Source organism: Nuphar pumila, chromosome 4 (genome assembly GCF_984573655.1).
Source record: "Nuphar pumila chromosome 4, dmNupPumi1.hap1.1, whole genome shotgun sequence".
NCBI lineage: Eukaryota > Viridiplantae > Streptophyta > Magnoliopsida > Nymphaeales > Nymphaeaceae > Nuphar > Nuphar pumila.
In genome coordinates this window covers 44458364-44479118 of record NC_143252.1, presented here as the reverse complement: position 1 = coordinate 44479118, position 20755 = coordinate 44458364, and the positions used below count along the sequence as shown (strand labels likewise).

Below are 20755 nucleotides of genomic sequence, written 5' to 3'. Positions count from 1 at the left end.
TGTCTTCTTTATGTGTCTTTTTCAATGCAGAACATCTCGTGTCATGTATTCATTCTGTAGCAAATCTTTGCCAAGGCCTTTAAGATGTTTTCCAAGAGAAAAGCTGTCAAACATAGGGATTCATTTGTCATGCTTATACCGGACCATTGTGCTTGGACTGAGATGGGGAATTCCAAGGAAAATGAGTTCCAGTTCAAGTTGGGATTTCAAGGAAAACAAGTCCAAGTCGAGTCCAGTGCCGGCCCAACCTTTTTTTCTTCTTTAGAATCCAAACACAGGATTGAAGTGGGTGCGCGCCAACCAAGGTGACAACATCCATGTAACAGGTCCACTGCTCAGAGTCCAAAACTGGTTGGATTTGAAGTATAATCTTCTAATCAAGCCCAAAATTAGGGATCCAAATTCCTCAGAATCAAGAAACCTTATGGGTTTCACCATCAAAAGAAGAGCAAGCATACTCTATTTGGTATGAACAAGAAAACCAAAAAGAACCAGGTCCAACAAAAATAAGGCCATGATAAAATTTTCCATATATATGGAACCCAAAAACAAAAATGGAGTGAAGCAAAATCATGATGCCATGACAATTTTGAGATGCTCTGAATCTCTGATGCTGAAACGGAAACATCAGTAAACAAATATGATACAAAAAATTATTCTCATCATCTCAAGCTATACATCACCTAGTCTGGAAAATGTTCTGGATCATCTTACGTGGTGACTCCCGTGCTGCAGCTTCCAACTGAAAAATCTCATCTGATGAGAGACGCCAACCAAGAGCACCAAGATTATCTTCCGCTTGACTCACTGATTTCACCCCTGGTATAGGAACAGTGTCTTTGCAGATGCACCAATTTATAGCAACCTGCAAGCATGAGCAGCAAAGGCTATGTCACACGGACTCGGCTAAGGAGGCGCCGCACCCGAGTCGACACGCCCCGACACGGGTGCGGACACGGGTGCGGCTTCGGACTCGGTCAACGAGTCGAAGCTGAGTCCGTCCACTTTTTGGACTCGGTCAACTTTGACCGAGTCTATTTTTGTCCATTTTTTAGAACAAAAAATGTATAAAAACTAAAAAAATTATCTTTTATATATTTTTTTAAAAATATATATACTTTTAGAACCCAGACTGTGCTGAGCACAGTCTTCACCAGACAGTCTTTACCAAGACTGACTTTACAGTGCTGAGCACAGTCTTTACCAAGACTGTGCTGAGCACACTTGCACAGTCTTTACCAAGACTGTGCTCAGTACAGTCTTTACCAGACTGTGCTAAGTACAGTCTTGGTCTTAGATATATTTTTTTTAAATATATATATATATATATATATATATATAGATAGATAGATAGATATATTTTTTTAAATATATATATATACATATACCCGTGTCCCCGTGTCCAAATTTTTTGAAATTGAGCCGCACCCGTGTCGCACCCGCACCCATGTGACATGGAGCAAAGGACTTAGCTTCGTAACCTGATTATCAGGTTCTGCTAGAACTAAGCAAGATTGAATGAGACGGCTGGATGGTTAGGTCACAGCGACACTATAATAACAGAGGGATCTTGGGTTCGAATCCCATGAAAACCAGCTTGAAAATCAAAAAAGAATAAAAGAAAAAGTAAAAACCAAGTGCCCTGCTATGCACTCTGGATCCGAACCAGAATGGTAAAGCACCACAAGTCACTATTTACTGTTGCATTCTTGAACTGTGTAGAAAAAAGGATACTTCACATTTTGAAACTCTATGCCTTGGAGATGACATCACATTTGTTCTCTTTTGTTGCCATATATTCCACGAGTTTTGCTTTCTATGCCTTGGAGATGGTATCATATTTTATGTCTTTTGCCATAGATTGCACACGAGTGTTTCTGTCATTTGCTTAGCAGCCATGTTCAAAGTTTAATCAACATCAACCAGGAGTAACTTCTAACCAACTCATGTGACTCAGACCAGGAAACGATGAACCATTCTTAACAAGCTTAGTAAATATGAAATGCATGGCAAGATAAGAGTCAAAATAAGCAGTTTAAGTGTCTGCCAACAGGAACAATAAATACCAAAACAATTTGCAGTCAAAACGCCACTGGGTGTTGAATGTGATTGCCATTAAATGTTACACCCTAGTTGTGCTGCAAGCTACTAAGCTTCTGGACAAGGGGAAGAATAGGAAAAGAGCAAAACTATAGTTGCCCGATAAAGCTCAGACTGTACAATAGGAGAGAGATGATAAGGTTAAGAATGATAGATAGATTATTTACTTTGTCTAGACAATTGTGGGTAATGTTATTATGTCTTGATAAGCCAATTATATCTAATGACTGCGATGCATAGGCTAACCATTCTGATCCAGCTGATTCTACTTTTGCCAAACACCAATATCATGATAACAGTAACCATCCAAGTGGTCAGGGTCCTCAGGGAGCAAGTTTCACAAAATTTTAGAAAAGAAAAAGTTCTAAACATCTTATGGTCACATTGAAAATTTTATAGTAATTTATAGATATAGGCAAGCTTTATGTAAATTACCCAAATATTAAAAAAATATTGTAAAACTAACCGCTTCATGAAAACACAAATGCATCCAATGCTTTGTTAAGTGTCCAAATAACAGGCAAAGATTCTAGCAAGAGGAAGCTGAAACAAACATTACCTGGGGTATGGTTCTACCCCTCTTCTGGGCAATTTCTTCTAGTGCACTAAGCAAAGGCCTCAATCCTGGAAGAATCTGCCTGAAAAGTAAAGCCCTGTGGGGAGTAGGCTGATGAGTATCTCCTTGGACAGGGTTTTGGTTCTTGTCTAGAGTGTGCTACAGAATCACCCAATGAGGATAAACAAAATGAGAACCATGCATTACCTTGGTCCAGCAGGAAGCTTTGATGCTGTATACTTCCCAGTAAGCATTCCCAGCCCAAGAGGACTATATGAAATCAAGCGGATGCCAAGAGAATCACATATGTCTTTCAGTTCCATTTGACTATCTCCCATGCTCAATAAAGAAAACTGCACCTAAAAGTCGAGTTTGCACAACTATAAGATGCATAACCTAGTGTAAACAGCAGTATTTTTTCTCACAAAATCAAATTGATGATAAGTTTTCTTTCAACACCTGAAAGTACCTGAGCTGAGCATAGTGGAACACCACGGACCTTCAGATAGTCATGAATCTTAAGGAGTTGCTTTGGGCCATAATTGCTCACGCCAACTGCACGTACTAAGCCCTGCTTGATATATCATAGTACAATCTTAGATTTTCATCCTATAACTTAGTTGCTTAACAGCATCAAACATATTACAAGATTCCCACTGAAAATTTCTGCAACGAAAAACAGGTTAATGAATATATTAAAGATTGGAGCATGAACTGACGGTTTATGATGAAAATGGTTTGTTCTGTCATACAGCGTCAAGTAACATCTATTAGAAATAGGTAAAGGCTTTAAATTGTTATTGGTTACTGAAATGAAATGGGGATCTTCGAAACACGAGCTTAGATTCACAAGGGCAAGTGTCAAGAATGACACTAAAGCATAACCCTTAAAAAGGGTATAACTGGAAACAAAATAAAAATAAAAATGTATTCTTTATTGATATGAAAAACCAATTGCTTAAGAAGCATTGGAATTGAAATACAAGAGGGGCTGCACCCCTTTATATACACAGCTGAAAGAGGACTCAATAGAGCTGTTGGACACAGTCCAACAACTCTATTTAGAGTTGTTGGAATGTGTCAGTCCAACAGCTCTATTAAGAGAATAGAGCTGTTAGACTGTGTCACAGCTCTATTGCTAGTCAAGTCACAGAGTCCAGACTTGACTAGCAACAGTCATTCTAGTTCAAACTGAACTAGATGACATAAAGACAAAAAAATAAAAAATAAAAAAATTACAGAAAAGAAAGAAATGAAAAATGTATATATATATATATATAATATTATTATATATATGTTCAGTTTTACATTTTAACACTCCCTCTCAAACTTACGGTACAATGAGCGAAAGTTTGTCTAAGAAAAAGTGAAATCGGGAAGCAGCGAGAGGCTTTATAAAGAAGTCTGCTAACTGATATTCTGAAGTGACATATGGCAGATCAATTATCCCGTATAGATATTCCTCTCTGACGTAGTGACAATCCATTTCGATGTGTTTGGTGCGTTCGTACAATGTTCTGTTACTGACAAGGCTCTGTATTCAGCTTCAGTGGATGAGAGAGATACCTTCGGCTGCTTTTTACACCTCTACGAGATCAATTATTCTCCTAAAAAGACACAAAAGCCAGTGGTTGAGTGTTTGTTATTGGGATCACCTCCCCAATCAGCATCAGTATATGCAATTAAATCAAGAAAAGAGGAGGAAGGTAAGAAAAGTCCTCGTGAAAAAGAGGACTTGATGTATCTGATAATACGCATGACTGCTCCCATATGAACAGAAGTAGGAGCATGTTGAAATTGACCTGTTGTGTGAACAGCATGTGCTATATCTGGTCTGGCAATGGATAGATAGGAAAGTGTCCCGACAAGTTGTCTGTAAGGAGTAGGGTCTGCAAGAAGTTTTTCATCATCAATCTTCATTTTAACATTAACAACTTCTGGAGTGTCAACTTTCTTATCATCAGTAATACCAGACCTGAAAACAATATCAAAAGCAAATTTAGTCTGAGATAATAAATATCTTTTAGGAGAATAAGCAACTTCAATACCTAAAAAATATCTCAACAAGCCCAAATCAGTTATTTCAAAATAAGATTTAAGAAGTGTTTTGATTGTTTCAACTCTTTGTTTATCGCTTCCGGTGATAATCATATCATCCACATAGAGAAGAAGCACAATGATTCCTGCATCAGAATTCTTAATAAACAAAGCAGTGTCAGTTAAACAGAATTGAAAACCAATATCAATCATAACACGACTAAACCTATCATACCAAGCTTTTGGTGCTTTTTTAAGTCCATAAAGAGCTTTTTCTAAGCGAAGGATTTTACCCTTAGGAATACTTAGACCAAGAGGGGGTTCCATGTATACTTCTTCAACTAGCTTTTCATTTAAAAAAGCATTTTTGACATCCATTTGAAAAATAAATCATTTTTTGATAGAAGCTAAGGCAATTAAGGTTCGGACAGTTGTCATACGAGCCACCGGAGAAAAGGTTTCTTCATAAGCAATCCCATATTTTTGGGCATACCCTTTCGCTACTAAATAGGCTTTATATCTTTCAAGAGTACCATCACTCTTGGTTTTAATTTTATAAACCCATCGACATCTTATAGTTTTCTTCCCTGGAGGAAGATCTTGAATATTCCATGTAGAAGCCTTTTCAAGTGCATCTAATTCAGCTTTCATGGCTTCTATCCATTTGATATCATTTTTTGCTTAAAAATGTGGATGGTTCTTCTTATGAGTGAATTAATGCAATAACTGCCATATATGTGGGTGAGAAAGACTCGTATGATGCAAACTTTTCTGGAGGCCTCGAGACTAGGGATGATTGTCTAGTTGGAATGTTAGAATATTTTTCAAGTGCACATGGAGGATTAGACTCTTGTTGCCTGGAATATTGAATACTAGTATCTCTATGAACTTCTTCATTTTCAACATTAAGATCAATAATTCTTTGATCATCATCAAAGTTACAATCAAGGGCATATTCATCAGATGTTGATGTTAGATCTAGCAAAAAGGAGTACTCAGTGACGTCTTTTAATTTTCTAAAATCAAAGAAGCTCTCCTTTTCAAGAAAGGAAACATTTCTAGACACATATAGTTTATTATTTTTGAAGTCAAAACATCTATAACCTTTCTGGTTTTCAGCATATCCTAAAAAAGCACAGGGAATCGCATGAAGAGAAAGTTTGTCATTTTTGTCAGTAAATATGAAACATTTGCACCCAAATATTCTTAGTCTAGAGTAGTATGGAGAAATGTTCATAAGTTTTTCAATGGGAGTGATATTTTGTAACGAAAAAGATGGCATCCTATTAATGAAATAGGTGGCAGTTAAGGCAGCTTCTGCCCAAAAGTCTTTCGGAACTTGATTTGCTATTAATAAAGTCCTAGTGGTTTCTATAATATGGCGATGTTTTCGTTCTGCCAGTCTATTTTGTTGAGGTGTATAAGGACAAGATCTTTGATGTGTGATGTCATGCAATTTAAGATAATTTTGAAAATCTGTGGATAAAAACTCTCCCCCTGAATCTGTGCGAAAAATAGTAATATCATTTTGAAACTTGTTTTTAACCATATTATGAAAAGTTTGAAAGTATGAAAATACTTCAGACTTATGTTTGAGAAAGTACATCCACGTATGTCGGGAGAAATCATCGACAAAAATAACATAGTAAACAAATTCTCTATAAATTACTAGTGGAGGACCCCAAACATCCGAGTGTATTAATTCAAGTGGTCTTGAAGAGAAAAAGGTTCTGTTCTGAAATGGTAATCTTTTCATTTTGCCGAGAATACAATCTTTACAATCAAATGATTCAGAGTTACAAAATTTCCCTAGATTTGGAAAATGTTGGATTTTGGCTATATATGGGTGACCAAGTCTCTTATGCCGCAGTTTCAACTCTATTTTTTGAATATTATAACAAAAAACTTTCTCCAACATTTCCAAAAAATCCATGTAATAGAGTCCTCCTTCTCTATGGCCTTCCCCAATCAGCTTGCCTTACTGGCGATCTTGTACCCAACAACCATGAGAAGAAAAAGAAATATTACACCTATAATCATAAATTTGAGATACAGATAAAAGATTTAAATTTAATTTGGGAACATGTCTAATTTCTGGATAGAAAATTTATTTGTTTTATAATTTTTTTCAAAATTTCTTATTCCTTCTATTTCAAGAGAAGTCCCATCAACAGTAAAGACCTTTGACACACTTGTTTTATTTTTAACACATTTGGATAAACTTTGATTATTTGGGGTCATATGAAAAGATGCACCAGAGTCAAGGAGCCAAGAAATTTTACCTAGATCAGAAAAAGATGAGGCTGCTACGCCGGTTGAAGCTTCAGATGAGGAAGATGCACCTTTGATGAGAGGCTGAAGAATCTCCATTAGTTGGGCCAGGGAAACTGGTGCATCCTGATCTTTAGGCTCCGGTCTAGCAATTGCAGCTCTTTTTTCTCTCAGCTCCTTAAGTTTGGGACATTGAGGCCTGTAGTGTCCCGGTTCATAACAGTGATGACAAATAACTTTCTTCTTATCATAGTCACCATTTTGTCGGTTAAAGTGAGGAGGCCTATATGATCGAACATGATTCTCTGGTCTAGACACGGCTAAAACGAAATCATCTTCAATTTTTAAAGAACCTTTCTGGAGACGATTTTCTTCCATTATTAACTCTTCAATAGTTTCAACAATAGAAGGAATTTTTCCCCGATGAAGTAGGGTCGATTTAGTGGTTTCAAATTCCGGCCTTAATTCAGTGATAAACTGGTAAAAATGTCCAGCATCGAGTTGTTTCTGACGAAGCTCGATGTCTTCGACACAATGCCACTTTGGTTCTAAAAGAGAAAGTTCTTCCCAAAGTTCGGACAACCCATTGTAATATTCACGAATAGTTTTGTCTCCTTGTGTCATCATTCGAACTTTTTCTTGGAGGTTGCACACGTGTGCAATATCTTTAAGGGAATACATATTCTTAAGATATTCTCATGCCTTATCGGCACGATCAAATTTGGCAAGACTTGAGCATTTTTTAATGTCAATGCTATTGATAAGTCATGACAATATCTTCGCATGAGATATTCTCCATTCTTTCCATTTCTTCTCGTATGAGGCAATAGCCTTGATTTTCTCTTCTTCCGATAGAGGGATATCTTTATCTCCCTCCTTTTTAGTAAGAGATAGCTTAGGTTCCGAATCGGAACCATCCACAATCCCCCACAGGCCTTTTCCCCATATATGGTGCTTCATGATTGAAGCCCATGTTACATAGTTCGTATCGCTTAATTTCATAGGCATGATGGTGACTTTATCATTATCATCCATCGATTACAAGGAGAGAAAGAATAGGGATAGAAGAGAAACAAGAAGGAAAATGAAAAAGAAAGAAGAAAAAAAACAATACAACAAGATGTGAAATCTTCCCCAATGAAGTGATAAAACACTTCTCTTCAAGTGGCGAACACTTTTGCAATGGGCACGGAAACCGAGGCAGCTCTTCCTCAAGATTTAGTACTTCCGCGGCTCTGATACCATGAAATGAAATGGGGATCTTCGAAACACGAGCTTAGATTCACAAGGGCAAGTGTCAAGAATGACACTAAAGCATAACCCTTAAAAAGGGTATAACTGGAAACAAAATAAAAATAAAAATAAAAATGTATTCTTTATTGATATGAAAAACCAATTGCTTAAGAAGCATTGGAATTGAAATACAAGAGGGGCTGCACCCCTTTATATACACAGCTGAAAGAGGACTCAAGCTGTTGGACACAGTCCGACAGCTCTATTAAGAGCTGTTGGACTGTGTCAGTCCAACAACTCTATTGCTAGTCAAGTCTGGACAGGAGTCCAGACGTCATTCTAGTTCAAACTGAACTAGATGACATAAAGACAAAAAAATAAAAATAAAGAAAAAAAATTACAGAAAAGAAAGAAATGAAAAATGTATTTATATATATATAATAATATAATATTATTATATATATATATGTACAGTTTTACATTTTAACAGTTACTGTGTGACCTGAAAGGATTAATGTTATAACTTATAAGGAAATTGACAGGATAACTAAAATCTGATATGACAGCTAGGCTATGTCACACGGACTCGGCTAAAGGGTTGCCGCACCGGCGTCGACACGCACGGACTCGGGTGCGGCTTTGGACTCGGCTCGGACTCGGTCAACTCCGAGTCGGACTCGGTCAACGAGTCCGGGCCGAGTCCGACCACATTTTGGACTCGGTCAACTTTGACCGAGTCCAAAATTGTCCAGTTCGAGTTTTAAATTTTGTTTTGGATCCGGGTCGGGTCGGGTCCAAACCCGACCCAGATCCAAATTTTTTTTGGCAGCCGAACCCTAAAAGGGGTTTATCGACAGGGAGAGGGGCTTACCCTCTCGATTTTGCCTCTCCCCCTCAGCCCCTGCAGCTTTCTCCTGCAACCACGCCGGCGATCCGAACTCCGGCGACAGGCAGCCACCGGTTCCCCCTCCGTCAGGTATGTCGACCCTGCTCGTAGCCTCCCTCCCTGCACCCTCTGCTCGCAAAGGAGGGGCTCGACCCCCCTTCCTGCACCCTCTGCTCGCAGAGGAGGGGCTCGGCCCCTCCCTGCACCCTCTGCTCGCAGGGGAGGGGCTCGGCCCCTCCCTGCACCCTCTGCTCGCAGAGGAGGGGCTCGGCCCCCCTCCCTGCACCCTTTGCACGCAGAAGAGGGGCTCGGCCCCCCTCTCTGCACCCTTTGCACGCAGAGGAGGGGCTCGGCCTCCCTCCCTGCACCCTCGGCTCGCAGGGGAGGGGCTCGGCCCCTCCCTGCACCCTCTGCTCGCAGGGGAGGGGCTCGGCCCCCCTCCCTGCACCCTCTGCTCGCAGGGGAGGGGCTCGGCCCCTCCCTGCACCCTCTGCTCGCAGGGGAGGGGCTCGACCCCTCCCTGCACCATCTGCTCGCAGAGGAGGGGCTCGGCCCCCCTCCCTGCACCCTTTGCACGCAGAAGAGGGGCTCGGCCCCCCTCCCTGCACCCTCTGCTCGCAGGGGAGGGGCTCGACCCCTCCCTGCACCCTCTGCTCGCAGAGGAGGGGCTCGGTCCCCCTCCCTGCACCCTCTGCTCGCAGAAGAGGGGCTCGGCCCCTCCAATATTCCCTGTTTTATTAACTTTATTTTATTTACTTATTTAATTATTTTCTTTTCAGTTTTCACTTTTCAGATATAATGGCGAGTTCTAGCGGTAGTGTCAATACATTTGGTTCAAGTTCTAACCCTGAATTAGATGTTTCTCAACCACTTTGGAGGCTTGTGACAAAAGGGATAAAAGCTAGTAGTGGTGGTGGTGGGAATGTGCAGTTTCATTGTAATCTATGTAAGACTGTTTTCACAGGTTCTTATACGCATGTGAAAGCACATCTTTTGCATATTCGTGGTCAAGGAATTAGGGCATGTTCTAGGGTTGACAAAGACATGTTAAAGCAATTAAAAAAAGAACAAGAGGAAGCTGAAAAGAAGAAAATTGCAGAGATGAAAAGCGATTCGATTAATTTGTCTTTTCCTACTGCTAGTGATACACAAGAAGAGCTTTTAAAGAAAAGAAAGATGGAAAGCAATAAAACAATACAAGCATCATTCAAAAACATGGCAAGAGCAGAAATTGATAAAAAGATTGGTCGATTCTTTTACTCAAGCTCAATTCCTTTTAATGTAGCTAGAAGTCCATACTGGAAAGATATGATTACATCTTTGGCTAATTGCAATTTGAGTGGTTATGTGCCTCCTAGTTCAGAAAAACTAAGAACAGTCCTTCTTGCAGAGGAAAAAAATAGAATTGAAGACTTGCTAGAGACCCAAAAATTTGCATGGAAACGACATGGAGTGTCGATTGTTTCTGATGGGTGGACTGATATACAAAGGCGACCACTGATAAACTTCATTGCTTACTCACTAAATGGGCCAATCTTTTTGAAGACTGTTGATGCATCTGGAGAGTATAAAGATGTTGAATATTTAAAGAGATTATTTGTTGAAGTGATAAAAGAAGTGGGTGAAGAAAGTGCGGTGCAAATCATTACTGACAATGCTCCAGTTTGCAGTCGTGCAGGAATGAATTTGGCAAGTGAAGATACATATTCACATATTTTTTGGACTCCTTGTGCAGCACACAGTTTAAATTTGGCACTTAAGAGTATATGCAATCCATCAAAAGATGATGCACATGCACATGAAATGTGCTTATGGATTGAGGAAATAGAGCATGATGTTCGAAATATTAGAAATTTTGTTGTAAACCATCATCATGCCCTTTCTATATTTAATAGGCATTCTGATCTCAAGTTACTAAAAGTTGCTGAAACTCGTTTTGCTTCTCTAATTGTTATGATAAAAAGAATTAAGCAACTCAAGAATGCATTGATGATGATGGTGGCTGATCAAGATTGGGATTTTTATCGTACTGAAGATGATGTCAAGGCTCAAGCTATCAAAAAATGCATCTGTGATGATTTTTGGTGGGATAAAATTACATATTTTGTTGAATTTACAGAGCCTATTTGGGAAATGCTGAGAGAAGTTGACAGAGATGTACCCATGCTTCATAGAATTTATGAAATGTGGGACAATATGATTGAAAAAGTTCAAAGTATCATTTTTAAACATGAGAAGAAAGATATTGCACTTGATGATTCAGAATTTTACAATCATGTACATTCAGTTTTAGTGAGAAGATGGGATAAAAGCAATACACCTTTGCATTGCATGGCACACTCTCTCAATCCAAAATACTATGCAAAAAAATGGTTGACAGCAGGTGTTGGTCGTGTTTCTCCAAATGAAGATCCTGAGATATCAAGAAATAGAATGATATATTTGGGAAGAGTTTTTAATGATCCTCACATGTTTAAGGTTGTAAATAGTGAGTTTGGCAAGTTTTCTACTGGAAGATTTGATTCTTTAGCAGCACTTGTGGCAAGGGACGAGGAAGATCCCCTTAATTGGTGGGCAACATATGGATCAGAGACACCAAATCTGCAACGTCTTGCAATGAAGTTGTTATCCCAACCTGCTACATCATCTTGTTGTGAAAGAAATTGGAGTACATATGCTCAAATTCACAACATTAAAAGAAACAAACTCACTAGTAAAAGAGCAGAGGATTTGGTATATGTTCACTCAAATCTACGATTAATTTCTCGCCGCACCAAAGAAGAGTATAGGTACTTTTTTTTCTTTGTATTTAAAGTTTGTATTTAAATATTTCATATTTGTATTCAAAGTTTTAAGTTAGATACTAATATAGTGATTTTTTGATGCAGTTGTGGACCATCCAAGAATTGGGATGTAAATCCAGAAGATTTTGACTTGGAGGGAGAACATAATTTACATACTCTCAACATGGACTACCTCGATCCTGTTCTTCCTTCTAATTCAGACGATGAGGCAGATTTATGATAAGTTTTGTTGTTTATCACACTCACAAGCTTCTTTATGTGTTATATTTTGGTAAGTTTGTGTTGTTAAGAATTGCTTTTTTTTGCTTTAAAATTTACAATCTTTATGTGTTAATTTATTGTTATATATATAATTATAATATTTAAAATATATATATATATATAATATATATTTTTTAATATATATATATATAGTCGAGTCCCCGTGTCCAAATTTTTTGGAATTGCGCCGCACCCATGTCGCACCCACACCCGCACCCGCACCCATGTGACATAGCAGCTAGGCCATTGCATCATTGACACAGGTCCATACACCTAATCAATTCAATGGTTGTCCCAGCTTTGGAAAGAATTTGGATATTATCTTCATATTCTCCATTTTAGAACCACAGCTTCTTGATGTGTGGAGTAACCTACTATTCTTATATCATGATGCTCCTTTTGTTTCATAGTCTCTTAGTTCTCAACATGATGCTTTTCTTATGGCTTTCCATTCCCGAGATAAGCCACATATGATAAGGCATCTCAACATCCAGTCTAGAAATAGATCATCTCCAAAAAAATATCTTCTTTCCATAATATGTATAGTCAGGACATGTTTCTTACAAGAAGGTAAGACTGCTATTAGTTGTGAATGGATCTTCAACATAAAGATTAAGCTGGATGATAGCATCACCTGGGTATAAATCCCTAAGAATTGTCAATGATGTAATGTGGATACTTCTAACACGGCAATCACCCACATTGATGCGGGTGTGACACTTGGACACGGCTTCCTTTGTGTCAGGTGAAGTCAACCGCATTGAGGTCCATTTCTGTCCGAAAGTGGATTCAATTGACCTCAACCAAGCCCCACTTCATATATATATAAATGCATGCACACATGTATATATATATAATATAATATAATATGTATTTGCACCCCGGCACACAAGCTTTTTGAAATTGCTTTGTCTCACCCTCCGCACCCACACCTATGTGACATAGATTGCCAATAATATAGCAAATTCAATTATTATGGTTTATCTCATTGATACACTTGCAAATACTAATGTTATCATTGTCCCTGGTCCATACTCGTGGTTGGACTTCAAATTACATGAATAAAGATAATACATTTAACATGAAAATGTGGATAAAGGTTTACATGAAACCTCCTCTAAAATCTTCTCTCTCCCAAGCAATCCACAAAATTTTGTATGTTATGAAGTATGAACACATCTATGTTCATAGAATAGGAAAATTAAGTTACTGAAATACATACGAGTGTAAAAACAATTGTGAGAAGGTGAAAACCAGATAGGAAATATGTAATATATGGCACATATTTCAGAAAAGAGAAACTTGGCATTTTAAAATGCTGCCAGTCCTTTTAAGCATTATAACTATCCAAGCGAACATACTCATGCATTGCCAAACTAAAGATTACAATTATACTTTGGCACTCAAATGACGCCATGAACCGCTTGAATGTACAACACAGTGAATGATGAAACCAATATCTGCAACTTTGGTTGAAATATGCAACTTGATGTTTTCTCAGATGCATGCATAACTCAGGTGCCTATGCAAGCTAACATCTTGTAGACATACATGATAAAAGAGAAGGCTTGGACAAAATTTAAAGTCAAACCATAGCATAAAGACTTTTGCAATGTTGAGATAATCACCACTTTAAGAAACATTCAACCGAAAACAGTTCAGAGCCTAAATGAATAGAAATAGGGACAGTAACCTTCTCATACATTGCTACTAGACCATCCCAAAGAGCTAACTCTTGGAAAGGAGCATAGTTTGCAGTTGACCAATGCAATTGCCCTATTCCAATCTGCTCAATTTGCAGTCGTTCTAAAGAAGACCTGTGCAGCCATTGCATATGTCAATCAATAACATGAAAGTCCTGCACAAAGAATATCTTGAATATGTAGTATGTATCTCAAAAAATTTAGAAATTCTTTGGAATTGGAACCTATTATGAAACAATGCATGATAATTAAATAGGAAGATAATCATAAAAATACGCTCAAGATGAATATTTTATGCACACCAAATTACATAGAAAACCTGCTTAAGTCCAAAACTCTTGAATTGTGAAAAATGGTAATGAAATACAAAGATACAAACATAAGGGCATTAAAAAAGGAAAAGGGAAATTGCATACTTGCAAGCATCCACAAATTGCCCTGCAGTAAGCCGCCAAGGATATGCAGCAAATTTAGAAGCAACAACAATATTTTCCTTTGCGCCCTTTGGTCCTGGGTCACACAAGACACTAAATTGAGCAATGAATGTAGAGCAAGAAAAAAAAATAACAACTTTGTTTTCTCTTTTTTATCATGTACCATCGGCAATTTTTTTCCGGTTAGGTTTCAATACTCATCCATATTTTATTTACCTTAATCGAGACTAAGCTTTACCAAAGAAAGACCATGATTGTTGTAGCATGATCCCATTGGTTGCCTTTATTCCCTTTTAGGAGCCTGTAGTTTGTGTCTTTATGGGGGTAGATAGGGGATTTTAAAAAATTGTGTATGGTCAATTTTATATCCAAGACATCAAAGCCAAACTAAGTTTTCTAGTCATTTTAGAGAGCTGGAAAAACGTGTGTCCAATTCCCTTGCCATTACCATGTCATTATGGAGTGAGTTCTTCTCAAGTGATTGTTAATCATGGTTTCCTGAGAAGTTTGAGAAATTGTGCCTATATGGTTAGCAGTACAACATTACCATGCACCTCCTTTGTATTCGCCTGAATTGAAGATGAGCATATTATTGTGGTATCAATGCATGAGCTTTATTTATTCAGATGGGCTGCATTTTCAGGCTCACTCACAAAGTCAATTTACACACATGAGCAAGCTCATGACTAGCAGTTTTCTAAGGTTGTTCAATCTTATCTTGGTGGTGCGAACACCCATTAATCACCAAATTTGCTATAAATTCTAGATGTACCCTCACAATTTTCAAGAACTACTTACTCAAACATGACCTAATGAGCAGGATGTGTTAGTCAGCTATTGATTGGCATTTGGCAGCTTTGAAATATCTATCCAGTAAACTCTATTTCTTTATCCTTTTTCATTATTAGCAATCTCTAACTTCATGGCCTTGCTCTTCCATATAATTTCAGTGGAACCAAGCATCTCACCACCCCCCACCACCCTCTCCCTTGCCCCTTTTAATTCCATAAGGAAAATTAGGGTTCATGCCCAAGTCTCTTTGCTCCCCTTCCAATTTGATTCCTTGGTCATGTTTTCTCAAGTTGCTGCACACATACTGAAGGAGTCTAAGGGGAACCTGCTACGGACATAGAGGTAATTTAGTTTGAGTAGTCATATTCCAGAATAAGCCTATATTTATTTAGTATAAAAGTCAGGATATAGGACACGGCAGAAGGAGAAAAGATAGTTCAGGAAATTGTTTAATCTCAAGATTTGGAAAAAGGTTTTTGTTTCCAATGAAAAACAGTAAAATTAACCAAGTGTTTTTGAAATTTAGCTTATATGGACTAATTTCCATATATAACTTCAAGCTTTTATTATGTTCCCATCAAAATCTGGAAAAGCACATTTTGCTTTTTCATCATGTTTCTTGCTGTAAAATCACGAACAATCTGTTATTGATGAAATCAGTTGCAGCAGCAGTGATAGCAACCTCAGCTCCAGTAACAGGCAAGTAAATGGCACAAGCACAGGAATACAACATAAGTGGAGATTATTAGACACATTGTTAAGCCAAAGAGTAATATGCTTTCATCTTTTAACCTAAAGAAACAATAATCTAAAGTGGAGAAATCAAAACACAGATAGACGTGATTACACCATTGCTATTTCAGTATATTTGAACTTGCAAATAGCACAATAGCCAATCCGGCAATGCCTAAGCACTTGCCGCATTGCATGACAAAACCAAAAAAATGACTCAAGCAATCCTTACTTGAACCACAGTTAAATACCGCGCTTCATAAGCCGGAAAATGTAAAGGTTGAAAAATATACAAAAATGAGTTTGGTGACTGACCTTCTTTAATAAATCTACCAAGAAGCTTTTCACTTTGCCCATTAAGCTGGCCAGTTCCATAAGAATCCGCTGTGTCAAAAAGATTTATTCCTTTACCAATAGCCAAATCAAACGTATCTTGTAGTCCCCGGTCCATTGCTTCTTGATAACCCCAAAGAAGCTGGTTACCCCACGCCCAAGTTCCAAATCCCATAGGAGAAACAGACAATGGACCAATTTTTACCTGAAAATGAAAAAACAAGCCTGTTATGGAAAACCACAATCAAAACTAAGCAAACCACAAGATAAAGAGAAGAAATAGGAGAAGACACAATATTTGTGTGGTTCGGCACTCAGGCCTACATCCAGCAGGAGCAAAAATCCACTAGCAAGACATGAGGAAATATAATGACAAGATACAAAGCTCTCACAACCTCAATCACCAATACACCCTAAACTCTCATACCCAACTCTCAAAAGGAGGTGACTATATATATATGACAAAGGGCATAAAACCCTAGTAGGTACAAAAGGAAAAACTACAAAACTAGACAGGAGCCCCAAACCCTCAGAGAGGTTTGTGATGGCTCCAATCTCAAGTCAAACGGCCCGGTCCCTCCGCTACCACCACAAACCTCATTGAAAATTCTCATTGTACGGACACCAAACTATTTTCTGAGTGGGTCCAAAATTCAAGATACCCACAACACCCTAATATGATTCGGGTAGGAACACCAAAATGAACAATGGAGAAGCTTATCAAGCAACCAACAAATGCTGCGTTTGAATCAACGCATTCATAGGAGCAAGAACTGCAAACCAAATTGCGAATATGCAGATACCCAATTCAGAAAATCCAAAAAAGCACACAGAATCGCCAACATAACTAAGAATTACATCATAGAGTGGAATTTGTTTCAAATAAGAGTGCAAATATGGATGTTTTTCTACCTACCCATCTAGAAAAAAGTGATGTTTTATATAATGCACGGCGATTGCAAGAGAGGGAGAGAAGGGATGTGAGAGAAGAAACAGTGGGTGGGGGCATAGAAGCAAGAACTACAAACCAAATTGAGAATAAGCAGGTACCCAATTCAGAAAATCTCAAAAAACACATAGAACACCAAGATAACTTACAATTACATCATAGAGTAGATTTTTTTTCAAATAAGAGTGTGAATAGTTTTCCACCTACCCATCTAGAAAAAAGTGCTGTGTTAGATAATGCACGGCGATTGGAAGAGAAGGAGAGAAGGGATGCGAGAGAAGAAACAGTGGGTGGGGGCAAAAGTACCTTTTCCCATGGCCAAAACGGGGGAAGTAGGGAGGGAAGACGACATCTGAAGTTGGGGGCTTGCAGGGAGCTCTCCTTCGACCCTCTGCACGTTAAGCGAGAGGAAGGGATGGCCATTGCCCATGTCATCTTCTTCTCTGCTGCAAAATTGGCGCCAATGGGAAGGCAGGTGCGAGAGCTCCTGTGTGATTTGGATGAGCCACTCGTCTGGACCGTTGGATGTTTTTGACGATTGGATAAGTTTTTTTTTTTTTTTGAGTAATTTGCGAGAAGCCCCTAACTTGTTAGCTATTTTGGAAAAAATAGGCTTATCAAAAAGAGTGTTACTTTTAGCCCCCCTCTTTTGTATTGTTTCAAAAGTAAGTTTGCTCTTAAAATTTGCATTATTGTCAATTGGTTTATTAATCGAATCGGGTTTTTCACAAAAAAATTTGCATCCGTCCAAATTAAGGGTATCAATGGATCGGGTTTGATCAGGACTCGAACAATACCAAACCCTATAAGATCAGGGTTTGGTGATAAATAAGAAGGTTCAACTAAGATCGACAATGTTTCAATGTAAAAAGGATAAGAAATATAAATTTAACTGGTATGTAATCCTTACAGGATCTGGGTATGGTTTCTCTTATGGTAGGTCCAACCAGAATGTAGAGCTGATACCAGCATCTCAAATCAAGTCTGAGTTTGGTTCCACCTGAGTCCAAGACAAACCGGACCCATTGACCCATTGACACCACTAGTTCAAATCAAATGAAAGCAAATGCTCTTGTGATCTACTTAATCAAATGATCTTTTAAATTCAAACAATTTTTAAAATTAATATATATATAGTAACATTACAGTGCCTGCTAGTACTTAGGGGTGGCAATCGGGTCGGGTTGGTGGGTCATGTCGGCGGGTTGGCGGGTCAGCATACCTCAACACGAACCTGACCCATTTATTAAATGGGTCGGCTGTGGCAAACACGAACCCGACCCATTTATTAAACGGGTAACCCGACCCGGTTAACCCGACCCGGTTAACCCGTTTAATAAACAGGTTGGGTTGGGTAAACGGGTTGGTGGGTTAGCGGGCGGGTTGGCGGGTGGCAGGTCGGGGTCGGGTAAATGGGTTGGTGGGCGGGTTGGAGGGTTGGCTTCGGGTAAACGGGTTGACCCCCTGCCTAACCCGTTTATTAAATGCCGGGTTGGCGGGTTGGCATACCCCTAACACGAACCCGACCTGTTTAATAAACGGGTTAGGTGGGTCAACCCGTTTATGACATGAACCCGTTTAAGCCAAACTCGAACCCGCTTAAAAGGCGGGTTGGCGAGTCATGTCAGGTTTTGCCACCCCTACGAGTACTTACTTTCACATAAGAGAAATCATGGTTGTAGGTTGTATCTTCTTAATCTTATGGATGTAGTCAACATAGTTTATTTGATAGGATCATGCTTTCGATCATGTTTTATGAACATAAAAATAGGATTTTTTAAATCATGAAATTTTAATACATTGTGCGTCTTTGATTTTTAAAAGTCTCTCTCTCTCTCTCTCTCTCTCTATATATATATATATATATATATATATATATATATATATATATATATATATATATATATATATATATATATATGCAATTAGTACATGACAAAAATCAGTAACATTATAGAGATGTGATCAGTTTTTAATTCAAAAGGAGGGATTGGCCCTGAGATGGACTATATCTGAGTAATCCAACCCCATATGTACCCGGCCTGATTTCTTCCCAAGCATGTTAACCCGTATCAGTCAACCAATTTCAGGCATATGCAACCCTGAACCAGGACCGGAGCTAAATTGGTTGGGTTTGGGTCTTAGTTTTAGGCCCCAAAAGGACAGGTTTATTTAAGGCCGAAACCGTTTATGGCCAACCTGATTTATATGCGTGCCCACCAATAGGGTATATTTCACACGGCAACTTCACATATGATTTCCTTGTATTACTACAATTAAGGGTTTCAATGGGTCAGGTTTGACCCAGACCCGACCCATACCAAACCTATAGGGTGAGGGTTTGGTAATAAATAAGAATTCCTGATCAAAATTCGGGTTGGACCCAAAGGGTCCAATTAATATATGGATTCAGGTATGGTTTGTTAAATTTCTTACCAGACCCAGGCCCGACCCGAGATTCGATTAAGATCTGCAAATTTTCATTGTAAAAATGTTTAAAATATATAGTTTTACCGAGTATGGTCCGGTCTGATTCATGTAATCCTTATAGGATTCTGGTACGGTTTCTCTTATAGTAGGTCTGATTAGACCCAGGTTCAAATCTGGTACCACATAAGTCCGAACCAAAGCAGACCCGCTAACACCCCCTACCTACACTTGATTGTTTCACAAGAACAACGTACCCATGTCCCACACTAACAATTTTTCAACTAAACTCTCCCAATATCATGTAAACCAAAGGTCAAAGGTCTATTTCATAAGACAACTTTACAAGAATCAAAAATTTTTTTTTCATATAGGAATGGGAAAACTACCCCAGAGGGGTGTAAACCCTGGGCGAATCCCTTGACCTCAAGGAGCTACCCATATCCCACTCTTTCCTGTCGATGGGCCCTGCCTAGTAGACTACTTACCTAAGATGTCAAACAAAAGAAACTGTATTAAAAGTATGGGTGTCAATGGGTTGGGTTTGGACCCTGGTAAAACCAGATTTTTGGGTATAGTATCGGGTTTGAATCCGGGTCTAATCGGGTTCACTATAAAAAAACCATTTACAAATCCGATAAGAACTATATGAACCAAACCTGGACCATATCTGGTAAAACCATATTTTATATCAATTTTACATTGAAAATTTGTGGGTCTTACGTTGGGTATAAAATTTCACAAACTATACTCAGGTCCATGTATTAATCAGATCTTCGGGTTCGGACCCGGGTCTTCTTATTAATCACCATACCGGACCTTATAGGGTTTGGTTTGGGTTGGGTGTCCGTAAACCAGGCCGGTTGACACCCCTAATTAAAAGGTTAAAAAAAAGGAGGTCCAATGAATTAGAATTTAGCTTGAGCTTTACTTAACCGAGCTCGTTTATGCGTCTTAAACAACAACAACAAAAAAAAGTTTATGTAAAATTGACAGCTGTGAGATTATGGACCAGAGCCTAAATCTTGCGCCTTAGTCAACTCGGCCAAACTGTCACGTTGTTGATCGTTCTCGATCCAGTACTTAACCGAGCTTGTTTGTAAGCCGCCATGCGTCTTAAACGACAAATAAAAAAAATTTGATGGAAAAATGACAGCTGTGGGATTTGAACCCACGCCCTTTCGGACCAGAGCCTAAATCTGGCGCCTTAGACCACTCGGCCAAACTGTCCCATTGT

General features: G+C 38.7%; 1 protein-coding gene and 1 non-coding gene across 2 annotated transcripts; both read right to left on the bottom strand.

Moving 5' to 3' along the window:
- Positions 1-502: 502 nt before the first annotated feature.
- On the bottom strand, positions 503-17674 carry PLR1 (NAD(P)-linked oxidoreductase superfamily protein). Its single transcript, XM_090003052.1, has 8 exons — positions 17398-17674; positions 16125-16347; positions 14268-14361; positions 13842-13965; positions 3126-3227; positions 2864-3015; positions 2660-2753; positions 503-865 (listed from the first exon to the last, which is right to left on the bottom strand). Exons 1-8 carry the CDS (start codon positions 17524-17526, stop codon positions 680-682), a joined length of 1104 nt encoding a protein of 367 aa, XP_089859178.1. The 5' UTR covers positions 17527-17674; the 3' UTR covers positions 503-679.
- A 2994-nt stretch (positions 17675-20668) lies between these two features.
- Positions 20669-20748, bottom strand: TRNAL-UAG (transfer RNA leucine (anticodon UAG)). Its single transcript has one exon. It is a non-coding gene; the product is annotated as a tRNA-Leu (tRNA).
- Positions 20749-20755: the final 7 nt, after the last annotated feature.